The sequence below is a fragment of the Bolinopsis microptera genome, chromosome 7, assembly GCF_026151205.1.
Source record: "Bolinopsis microptera isolate Bmic1 chromosome 7, MBARI_Bmic_1.0, whole genome shotgun sequence".
NCBI lineage: Eukaryota > Metazoa > Ctenophora > Tentaculata > Lobata > Bolinopsidae > Bolinopsis > Bolinopsis microptera.
The window spans coordinates 11,220,112-11,232,880 of record NC_087078.1 but is presented as its reverse complement, the minus strand read 5'-3'; the positions used below and the strand labels follow the sequence as shown (position 1 = coordinate 11,232,880).

Genomic DNA, 12,769 nt, shown 5'->3' with positions numbered 1-12,769 from the left:
AGTTACAAAGTTTACAAGAGAAATATTCGAGATTTTCCTTGGTAATTTTTGTTTAGATTGATGAAAAGCAGCTAACTTCTCCAATTTAAATCCAACCATCACCATCAATTTAACCCTGTCATATGATTCTAAACAAGGAATAGCTTAAAATTGTTCCGTTTTTGATGTCATCGAAGTTCATTCTTCTGGGCGGCGTTCTTCATTTGAGAGATAATAAAATAAACAACATAAAATCTTACAACTTAAGGGAACGCGCGAGTATGTTTAAGACTGTGCACGCGTTGTCTATCTGAAGCTTTTTAGATCTGACGATGGCCGGTATTCAATTCTGTTTAATTTCTAGTTATATTATAACAATTTAGTAACGAAGTAGTATTATAGAAACCCCCTCCCGCCCGGCCCACATGTCAGTTGCAGTGATGACGTAATATGTGAACTTCGGAGAACACTTCTTTCCGTGAAACAATAAGATACACTCATAGAGTAGCAATGTTGGTAATTGGTATGCAAGCTATTCAACATTTTTTCATCGATATTTAACATTTTAAAGTTTTTGAAAATAACAAAAAATTACAAATCAAATTCACCGTCCAGTTATTTCTCCTGATCTGTTGTTTGGAACATGTCGAAGTCATCAAGCCCTCCTGCAGCAGCAAAATCGGTAGTACCAGTTTCCTGTACTATGGTCGCTGAAAACACCATCCCCTCCAGCCTTCACTTCATCAAACCTCCCGCTCCTGTTCCCAGGAGATCCACAACCGTAGTTGTAGTAGTGTCCGAGTCGTTGGGAGTAAGAAGTTGCTTGTCCTTTGTAGCCGCTGATTGAGATGTCAGCGTCACACAGGTTGAACGCGGTATCTCCACAGACTTGATCACAGCTTCTCGTGTTCTCCTTTGCCAGGACAGCGTTTCCATTTGGTCCAGAACCTCCAGTAGGGGTGCTTCCTCTGCAAGCTGCAGCTGCTGCCATGTGGAGAGACTGCCAGGCATGGTCTCTATCCAGTTCAACTTGTTCTTCCTTCATAGCCTCCATTTGGGCTGTCATGCCAGCGAGTGCGACTTCCTTGTTTTCGAGGACTAGAAAGAAAGCTTTATTAAGAGTTCCGATCTGTTCTTTAAGGCTCTCAACCTCGCTGACTCTAGCCGCGTCGCTGAAAAGTGCACTGTAAAAAGTATACTGCGAGAAGAAGTTTAATTTAAAATGGGCAAACTCAGAAAAAGTATATGATAAAATATTACATTATTGGGACAAGTGAGACTAAGAATATTCTGCTTTGAATTTTATTGTGAGAAGAAATTAAAATGGAAATACTTAAAACTTTAAAATATAATTAAAAGACTAAAGCTAAATAATGATCATAATCTCTCACGTCTTCAATTCCTTTATCTCTTTAGATCGTGCTGCCCTTGATAGAGTCGTCTCTGCTTTTGATAGCTTCATTTCAGCCGTGTTTTCTGCGGACCTGTACATTTGTGAGTGACGAACTATTCAGTATTATAAAGGAGTAAAGGGTTCTTCTAGCTAGCTTCATAGCAAATACAAGACCGGAAGCTGTGTATAACTGTAAAATCTAGTTGTCGTTACAACTGTCACTTCTAATTTCCAAACCAAAATTTTAATAGAATAGATTCGACTGAAATAGGATCTGAGTCTTACGATATGGTGAGTTTAGCAATCTTTTCAGAAAGTTCTGTCACGAGGTCATTCAGAGAGACAATGTTATGCATTGAGGAGTAGAGGAGATCTTTTAAGTCCTCAGCTGCCTCAGTGTCAGGCCGTTGCCGTTTTCCTTCTAGTTCCTGCAAAAATTGGTCTAGTCTTGGTATTGCCATTGGGTCTTGACTATTGATCGAGTCTTTATAATTATGGGGACCTCAGGCTTTTCTGTTTAATAATTGAATGTTGAAGATGCGGCGGAATGACAGGCTGAATGTGAGCCCAATATATATATAAGTGTTCGATATTAATTAATGTTTATTGACATCAAAATAAGTTGTGGGTGAATTTACTGAATTGTGTAACCGTGGAACATCAATAAAATGACTCTTCAAATAGATATTTTTTGTGGCTAATTTACGAACTTGTAAAACTTCAACACTAACCTCTAGTAAAATTGATTTTGCATTTGTTGCGTTTTTGTTACTCCCTTATCAGCAAATTTCATTTGAGATAAGACGTACAACTCATCACAGTGTGTGTAGTGTATACTGGGCAGCTTTCGGATACTATACATTGTACATGTACAATTATGATTGAAAACTTTGATGAAAAGGTTCGGTTGGTCATTGGTGGTCTCATGGCGAATCCAAAAGCAGATGCACTTACGAAGTCTGTTCTCACGGCCTATGATCCATCTAAGGACCGATCCAATAACAGAACTGTTCTACACATGATTTGGCAGCATTCTATGTCTACAGGCACAGTGCCGAAGTTCTACAAGACATCAAACATTGGTCCACTTCACAAGAAAGGCAGTCGTGCTATTGCGGGAAACTACAGACCTGTGTCGTTAACTTCTCATGTCATTAAGATCTATGAGCGAGTTCTACGAAAACAGATGGTGGCCCACCTCGAAGAAAACAACCTTCTCAATAGCAAGCAGCATGGCTTCCGATCGGGGAAAAGTTGTCTCACTCAGCTGCTTCATCATTTTGATGACATCATCGAGGCGTTATCAAATGGTGACGACATGGACGCTATATACTTGGATTATGCCAAGGCTTTTGATAAAGTAGATCATCAACTTCTTATCAAAAAACTGCAGCTATATGGTTTTCATCCCAAAATCATCATCTGGATCGAGTCATTTCTTACGAATAGAACTCAACAAGTTGTTGTAGATGGTCACATGTCTATCATTGCTCTTATTATGAGTGGTGTCCCCCAAGGAACAGTTTTAGGTCCCATACTGTTTTTAATATTCATTAATGACATTGCTAGATGCGTGTGGCGTTCAACAATAAGATATTTCGCTGACGACACAAGAATTTGCAGATCCATCAGTGATTCACATAATGTTACTGAGCTTCAGTCTGATCTTGACAAAGTCACTGAGTGGTCATCAAGAAACAACATGGCACTACATGAGGATAAGTTTGAGTACATATGTCATCTTGCCAACAAACGTAATCCTCTCTATGAGCTTCCTTTTGTCCATGAACAGTTCCAATACAGAACATCAACTGGTACTATACTCACTCCTGTGGATCAGCTCCGTGATCTCGGTATAACAGTATCCAGTGATACGTCCTGGACATCACACATACGATCTAGTTGTGATAAAGCGAGGAAGATGGCAGCATGGGTATTCAGTGTCTTCCACTCTCGCAATACTGGTGTTATGTTAACACTATACAAGTCACTAGTCCGTAGCCACTTAGAGTATTGCTCTCCTCTGTGGAATCCGGCCAAAGTGTATGACATTCAGGAGCTTGACAGTGTACAAAAAACTTTCACTTCAAAGATCCATGGTTTACAGCATCTCCATTATTGGGATCGCATAAAAACCCTGTCCCTCATGTCACTTCAGAGGCGCAGAGAACGTTACATTGTCATGCACATGTGGAAAATCCTACATGGTTTCACATCCAACGACCTTGAAGTACAGTTCACAGTAAATCCACGATTGGGTACCCTTGCTAAGGTTCCAGCTGTCCGTACAAAAAGCTCAGCTGCTCACCAGACTCTTTATGAAACATCATTTGGTGTAATGGGTCCCAGACTCTGGAACTGTATACCTTCGCACATACGTGCAGTCTCCAAACATGATGGCTTCAAGCATCATATGACGGCATTCATGCTTTCCTTGCCGGATAAACCGCCAATCCGGGGCTTCACATCACCGAACTCCAATTCTATACTGGACTGGCGTAACGATCGAGAGGCATCTGCTCTCTGGGGTGGTCAGCAACTCTGATGGCCTGTCGAGTTTCGACGAAGCAGATCAAAGGTATCAAAGGTAAGGTAACCACAGCTGCAGTTATCTCCACTGTTGCCAGGGCTAAACAGAGGACCACACAGATTGAACTTGTCATTTTAAATCTTACCAGGGTCAACTATATTTTGTGTCGTTACTCGTTAGATATTAGAAATTGGAATGACGGAGCAGAATTTGAGTACAGTGAAACTGAAACACTAACAGTATAATGCTTAGGGGTCGTTCACATATTAGTATTACGTAATCATTTTTTGGAACATTTTTACCCCGGCCCCCTCAGTAATCAGTCTTACACATAGCTACAATTTTGTCAATATTACACTAGCGTAATACTAATTCATCATTCAGAACCCCCCCCCCCCCCCCTAAGCTGATTACGTAATATGTGAACGACCCCTTATAAGTGTTGTGGATCAAGTAGTATAAATTTAGATAGTGTAGAAAATGTAGATCGAAAAGATGGTATATTATACCATCAATAATAGCAGAATACCAACAATAATAGGAGAAATTTCAACATTTACAACATAATGATAAAGTAACAAGGAAATGCAAATATGACTACAAAGATTTACTACAGCAAACTGGCTTGGGATACATCACACTTATCTCTAAGATATTAGCAATCTTCAAAAATTAAAAAAAATGAAACTTTTGAACTTTTAAAGAGCTGAAAAATGAAATTGAAACGGTTTCAAATCCCCGCCTGCAATAAATAGTCACTGATTTAATGATCTCACACCAACGTCTTACCTGGGGACCCCAGGCTATCATATTTATGTTCATAATAGAGATTAGGCGGAATTGGGATTGACAGGCTGAGCCTCGCCCAGTAAACCAACGTCCAACATTGTTGTGAAAAAACCAAAACTTTGGAGTTTTGATGTAATACCTGCTCTTTCAATTAGACTTAGAGTTTAGTGGGGTACCGGTAATAATTGAGAAACCATCGAATTTATAATGAGGTTTCGCAATTCCCACCATGACAAAGATAACTTTTCTAATTTGATCAAAGATCTCCATGCTGGATGAATGATAATGATATCAATTTAGCAAGGACCAGCGTCCAACATTGTCCTGAAAACCCAAAACTTTGGAGTTTTGATGTAACACCTGCTCTTTCAATTAGATTTTAGTGGGGTAATAATTGAGAAACCATTGAATTTATAATGAGTTTTTGAAATTCTCACCATGACAAAAATAACTTTTCTTATTCAATCAAAGATCTCCATGCTAGATAAATGATATCAATTTAGCAAGGACCTTTAGTGAAAAGAAGCGATCAGTGAAAAGTGATAACAGACCGATGATTTAGCCTACAATTTCTAATTTTTGTGCCCACAAATTAGTGCACAGGGATGTTTGGGTATTGCATCATGCATGAGGTGACATGATATTAGCTCGGCTCGATTGGGACGGAAAATTGGAAGAATGAATAAAATAGAAGAAGAATTGGGTGATCCTCGATCGAAATCTCGTTCATTATCTTCCTCCAAACTTCTCGATCGCCCGTGGCAGAATGAAAATGGAGATCGTGTAATAGGTAACTGCACGCCGGCATCTCTATATAGCTGCAGTATTTAAACATGTTATTTAGTGGCCTCCTTCCTCGACCATCGACGGGGGAGGCACCAATATGCTGGAAATGATCTGTTCAGTGTTCCTTACTTTTAGCTTAGGACGTCATCCTCCGCATCCATGAGCCCCATCGCGAGTTTATACTACAAGTACAAGTACAAGCTTACACGTAAATCTCGAAAGCTCTTGCACTAAAGTTTTTGTTCTGCATTCCGAATAATTTGTATAATCAATAGTCATGAGTATTTATTTCTGATAGCATGACCAATAACATTCCGAAAGTGTTGAACAGTTAAACTTAATTATACCTGCACGCAGGCTGCATGTAACTGTTAAAGGGAGAATCTCCACAAGTTTGAAACCACATTTCAGTTTATTAGCTAATTTAATTTTAGTTTTTTAGCTAATTTAATTTTATGTCCTGAATCTCCTGATAACTACGAGGGATCGGAGCTACTGCTAGAGCTTTGATTCTGAGTTCAGAGGTACGTTAGATTCTAACGTAAAATGTTTCAGTCTGGTAGCTGCAAGAGTCAGCGTGAGTTATCGAAATTATTTCACGAATACCAAATATGTTGGGATATAAAAATAATGTGCACTCCGATAAACTTTATTTTGAAGCATTGATTTCTTTCACCTTTTTCCTTTCATGCGACAACTTTTACTTTTAATTAACCACTTTGATTTGACATATTTATCCAGTGACATCGAACGAGGCAGGAATATAAATTGGGCCCGTTTCAAGAGGCTTCAAGAAATGAAGACAATCACAAATGGATTAATAATATAATGGAAGCAAACTGGACGTCTTTGATATGCTTAACTTCAGCAAATTCTTCAAAGAGCTGTATCTGCAATCTGCATCGGCCCTAAGAAAATAAAACAGGTTCAAGTTCAAGACGAAATGGCCAGAGATGCCACCCTGACCCAGCAAACACTCACAAAAATCCTTGACCAAGACATCAGCTGCGAAGAACTGTTGGCTTGTACTCGAGCGCTCAAGAAAGGGAAGGCAGTGTCAGAAGACTTAATCCCAAACGAATTTCTTAAACTCTCTGGAAAAATATGCAGTGCGCTATACTGCATTTCTTCAACCAATGTTTATCACACAGAGTTTACCCCCTGGGGAGCATCCGTTGTGACGCCTTTGCACAAAAAAGGCAACATCTACTATCCCAAAAACTAGCTACATATACTATATACTGTATATGGCAATCGCAGTAGCTAGCAGTACGCGGAAAACTGTTTCCAGAGGCTAATGAAATTCCGTGCTGAAAGTGAGACAAACCCTGACACCCCCAATCAACTAGGGTTTTGCAAAAACTCGCAAACAGCAGATCATATATTCAATATAGACATTGTCAACTTACATAGAAAAATATGTGGAAACTAGGCATCAAAGGAAGATTCTTTGTTTGCATGTAGTTCATGTACACAAACTCCAAAGCAAAAATCAAGCACTTGAACAAGCTCTCTGAAAATATCGATGTTCTTTGCGGGACTGAACAAGGACACCCCATGACCATGTCTCTGTAGCTCTTCAAATGCTTCATACACCACCTTTCAGAATCGACCTTAATTTTATAGAAAATGTCGAAGTACCGTTACTGAAAAGTACTAGAGTAACCCACCTCCTCTGGGCTGATAACCTATAATTCTGTTGGCTCTCGATCAAAAGACTCTTCAAAGAATGGTAGAAGTTTTACACACCTACTGTCAAGAGTGGGGATTATCGGTTAACCTATCAAAGTATCAAAAACAGCAATTATGGTGTTCAACCTACGGAGAAATGACCTTGCCATCAGTTCGTGAGTACACAAATCTTGGAATTACGTTCACACTCACGGTATCATTAAAACTTTGAACTTGCTAAGATAAAACTTAGATAAAAAGGACTCCGGAGCTACTTCTCTCTCATGGTATGCTTGACCTTCGGTACCTCCGGAAGACAACTATATTTAAGCTTTACGACACCCTGATTGTTCTTGTTCTTTCCTATGGGTGACAGATATGGCTTCCCATGACAAACTTTATGTTTATCTTTGCATCAGGGAGTCATCCGGCTATACAGGACACAGCAAAAGAACCCCTGGAGAAAGTTCATCTATCATTCATGAAATTCAATGTCAACAAATCGACTTCGAACACAGCTGTTTAGGGTGAAACTGGAAGTGGAAGATATCCGCTTACTATCGAGCTTTCGCCCCAAGTCTATAGCTACCTCGGGAGTCGGGAGGTTGGAGGGATTGGACAAAGAGGGATGCTCTTCCTTAGCGAGGCACACTTATGCCGAACAAAGGGATCTGAAACTATTATGGTTCTCCAGGCAGAAATCCACCAGGAACACAGTGAATCAACTATCAGGAGGAAGCAATCTTTCAATCCCTCTGAAAATCAGCGAGGCTACGAAAACCCTTTTTGATCAACAATGGAACAAAGAGCGAAAACTTAACAGAAAATTGGGATTCTACAATCTACAACCTCATCAAGGCAAGCTTCGGTTGCGAAACATACCTGTCGACCAACTTACAGCCACAGCAGTAGGACTAGGACTATATTATAGGAGACTTGCGCAACTCAGAACAAGCTCGCATCAATACAACATCGAAACAGGAAGACACGGCATGTGAATCGCCATAAACTTTCGAATAGGGTATGCAAACACTGTTCTACTACAGATGAGGAGTCACTCGACCTTTTTCTAGAGCTTCCTTTCCCTGATCCAATCATCGAAGATGAGCTTCATGTATTGCGCCCTTGCCTTCTCTATGAAGATTTCCGTCACTGTTTGTCCCCACAAAGTAAAAGTAAAACATTACTCTTCTCTGATATTGGACAGATTTTCGCACAGCTTATATACAACCATCGGAGACATAGGAAGGTTACTTGCCAAAGCTCGTGAACAAAGAAAGATTTCCTATTTTATAGTTGTATGTTTACAACCTACCAGGACGTGCGCCGAGTTGGACTCGTCGACGGTAATATATGGAACATATATTATAATACGAGTATCACCCGTTAACTATTTAGAGGCTTTATAATGCATCCTCTATACAAATTCCTAACAATAAAAATATTGCCTAATGTAAGACTCGGAACACTTTTAGAAGAGTTCATTTAATTTTAAAAAGAATATTTAAATCTCATTCTCATTCTGAAGATTTGCGGGGATTATTTCTTTGTTTATCATAGAGTTATATAGTGGTTTCAATTTTATTTTCATTCTCTTGTATATCAAAGTTACTATTGTGACCTTTGGGTAAATTTATTTATATTGGGTCAGACATTACCATTGTAAATTGCTTTTGAATCGTTTAACCCGTTTAATCCAAAATCCAAGGCCGAAAATTCTTTTTCGGTAAACTGCAAAGTAAATTAACCTAATATCAGTTCAATTCATGAAGGAGCACTGAAAGCCACACCAGCAATATTTCGGAGAATATTATACTTATAGCGACAAGGGAAGCACCATTGTTGACATAAGATTAAGAAGGATGAATAATAATTATTATAAAACTAAATGGCTATTAGTATTATATGCAGTTTTATCCACCCAATTTCCAAAGTATCAACTACTTCTTTTCGGCCGTTTTATTCAAAATCAATAAATAATTTTGGATTTCGTTTGCTGGCTTGAACAATAGTAAAATAATTTGATGTTAGTAAAAATCTAATTTTGCAATTCTGAGAATAAACCGGGGCGACATTAAGGCGACATTCCAACGAATTTTCTAGAACACCTCTCACCCGCTGAGAGCTGCGCGTAGAAATAAGATTATTGAGCGATAATTGCGCTGGTGCTACATTTTATACCATTGGATAGCAAAAATGCTCAATCGAATGTCGCCCTTCTCAAAAAACTCAGCACAGGTTCTCATAAAAAGTTATGAACATTTATATGGTCAAAATAAATTCTTACGCCGCGCGTCACTACACGTATCTATGGATACGCGTCGCTTCACGTATCTATCACTATGGACATTGCTCTAACCAGAGCCCTCTCGCTTGCAGTAGCGCGCGACCGCCGTAGGCGGCAAAAGAGGGCTCTATAGATGGCCACAAACTGGCACCACAAATCGTGGTGCCAGATTTCCTCCCATATTTCTGATGCCGCGCGCGACGTGTTAGTCATGTCTATATAGTTACTGCAACTGTTAGACTCGTGCATTGCATTTGCACATATATAATCAGTGCAATATTTTCTCGTTGGATAAGAGTTTTTGGAGGGAATTAATTTTATCTCTTTGATCAATCGTTTCATTTTACAACTGTTTCCTGTTTCTTTGTTCGTTGCCATCATTCGGCAGCTGATCAGATCATTCGGCGGATGTTTCTTTGTTCGTTGCTTTTATTCGGCAGCTGATCAGATCATTCGGCGGATGATTCAAAGGGAGACAACTTTAAAGGTGTTTGAAGGTCAGCTGAAGGTCAGCTGAAGACGATTTACACAAATATTTTGAAAGCTCCTGCTAATTAAATCCTTGCGTATCACTTATATGTTTTTAATATCCCCTCTAGGTTTAAAGGTTTCTGTTAAATTGTCAGTAATCAGCAGACTTTGCTACACTTTTGTCATTTGCAATTAAACTTAAAATATTTTAAAGGTTGTCATTGTCTATAATTTCGAAATAGAGTTTTGTAGGGAACTAATTTAGTCTCTTTGGTCAAGCAACCCGGAACCCCATGAATAGTGAATACTGTTATTATCATCTCCGAGTTCACAACAGGTATGGGTTTTATTCATAATATATTGAGGCACTTATAGTATAGTTCAGTCATTTCATTTTACAACTGTTTCCTGTTTCTTTGTTCGTTGCCATCATTCGGCAGCTGATCAGATTATTCGGCGGATGTTTCTTTGTTCGTTGCTTTTATTCGGCAGCTGATCAGATCATTCGGCGGATGTTTCTTTTTTCGTTGCTTTTATTCGGCAGCTGATCAGATCATTCGGCGGATGATTCAAAGGGAGACAACTTTAAAGGTGTTTGAAGGTCATCTGAAGGTCAGCTGAAGACGATTTACATAAATATTTTGAAAGCTCCTGCTAATTAAATCCTTGCGTATCACTTATATGTTTTTAATATCCCCTCTAGGTTTAAAGGTTTCTGTTAAATTGTCAGTAATCAGCAGACTTTGCTACACTTTTGTCATTTGCAATTGGACTTAAAAAATGTCAGCTGACGACGATTAACACATGTTTATTGAAAGCTTCTACAAGTTAAATCATCGTATCTCTTATATGTTTTTAACCCAACTCCACTCAGTTTTAAAAAATGTTAAAAGTGTCATTGTCTATAATTTCGAAATAGAGTTTTGTGGGGAACTAATTTAGTCTCTTTGGTCAAGCAACCCGGAACCCCATGAATAGTGAATACTGTTATTATGATCTCCGAGTTCACAACAGGTATAGGTTTTAAAATTCATAATATATGGGGGGGGGGGGGGGGGGGGGGGGGCAACCAACCATATTAAAGTATATTAAAGTATATCCCGGGTCAAAATCGGAAAAAATCCTACATTTTAATATACTTTAATATACCTACAATAAGTAGATTAGAAGATAAGCCAGTTGCTAGTCCCCTGAACTCATACTTCATATATTTTGGCTCATAAATTGGTCAAGTATCAATATCTTTGAACAAGACTAACTTTACATGAAAGGTAAATCTAATCTATATACATGAAATAAAACAACATTTTTCACATATATTTTTATAATATAGGTATATTAAACATGTTAAAGTATATTAAAGTATATCCCGGGTCAAAATTGGAAAAAAACCTACATTTTAATATACTTTAATATGGTTAAAAATTTTAATGGAGATAATATAGGTATATTAAAGTATATTAAAGTATATTAAAGTATATTAAAGTATATCCCCGGGTCAAAGTTGAGGCACTTATAGTATTAGTTACAGCCAATATAAAGTTCTCAACTAGATTATCAAGTTTTTAATCTTTCGCATAGAATTGAGAAACAAGAATGACCATCGATTTTAAAACCATTTTAATAAATTAACGGGGTTTTCATCACACCATATCAAAACAATTCAAATAATCCGCTCCTTCTAAATCGCTCGTCTCAATAAAATATTGTGTGAAATAAAAAGGTCCTAATCAGGGTATGAAAGTAACCTGAACCGGTGTATTTTTGGACGCTGATTTCAAATCACCCGGTCGATGACGTAGTAAAAATGCTTCCCTAAAGAATTATAAGGGACAAAAACTGTTTCGGTCCGGTCTGAGGCTACTGTTATGATTGCGGTTAAGGTTCGACCGGGATCCCGGCTTCATCCCGATGTCGGTCAAAAATCTTCCAATTATTCGTCCCCAATTAATTCGTTATTAATTAATCAATGAAACACTGTCAAAGTTATAAGTGCCAGTTTGTTAGGTGAGATGTGCTTGTGCTTGTAATCAATAAAGGATACCATGGGGTTGTTATAGTGTCAGAGTTGGTTAAGCTGGTTTGTTGGGTAAGCTTATGCTGTGTTTGTGCTTGTACATACTATTGTAATTATAAAATAGGTATTGTAATACCTATAAAGTAGCGGATACCAGGTTTTAGCTGCAGTTTTTAATTATGGTGAGACGGCTTGTAATCAGTACAGCTTTAAAAGGACACAAAAGTTGTTGTGTCAGAATCTGTAAATTAACACATGCTAGTATGCTACTCTACGCAATGTCCTCATCACCTGATCCGTCAGTATAAATCTAACTGGCTCTTCATTTGACTCCGTAACCATACTCTCGTCGTACGAGTCGTCTTTGTTCATATTGGTCGGGGTAATGTAATATAAACAATAAACAATCAGGAGGGAACTTGAACTGATATAATATTTCGTAGTTAATTCTGGCTCTTCAGTCGTAGTTGATCATCAAGTTGATTTCTAAGTTTTCCGGCAGGATGCTCAGTCAACTTTTTTCGTCACCTTGAAAGCCGGCCCCCTTTCACTTGCGACTGAGAAAGGAGGTGGACACAGATAGATTCAGACAAGCTGGTTCAGATGTACAGAGTGTGATTTTCCGACAGGACTCCAGGAGATTTCGTCTCTGGGGCTCCAGCTTGTCTTTCAAATATCTTGTAACCTTGTCCCTTACCAACAGTACCACAGTATTAGCTATGCCCTGTCTACTAGTTTAGCTTTATCTCTTTATCTGGTACCCTGCTATACAGTATACATGTTTACATATTAATTGCGTTTAAACCCCTCCAACATCTCCCCCCCCCCAACATCTCCCCCCCCCCC

The 12,769-nt window shown here is 38.6% G+C and overlaps 1 protein-coding gene across 2 annotated transcripts; it reads right to left on the bottom strand.

The window, feature by feature from the left end:
• Positions 1-481: 481 nt before the first annotated feature.
• Positions 482-4,788, bottom strand: LOC134818271 (uncharacterized). 2 transcript variants are annotated; one of them, XM_063827761.1, is made up of 4 exons: positions 4,692-4,788; positions 1,658-1,800; positions 1,371-1,463; positions 482-1,151 (listed from the first exon to the last, which is right to left on the bottom strand). In XM_063827761.1, the coding sequence occupies exons 1-4, from the start codon at positions 4,722-4,724 to the stop codon at positions 635-637; spliced, it is 786 nt and encodes a 261-aa protein (XP_063683831.1). In that variant the 5' UTR covers positions 4,725-4,788; the 3' UTR covers positions 482-634. The 2 variants fall into 2 exon arrangements, with proteins under 2 accessions (XP_063683831.1, XP_063683830.1); XM_063827760.1 differs by lacking the exon at positions 4,692-4,788 and adding an exon at positions 3,970-4,052.
• Between the last annotated feature and the right edge of the window lie 7,981 nt (positions 4,789-12,769).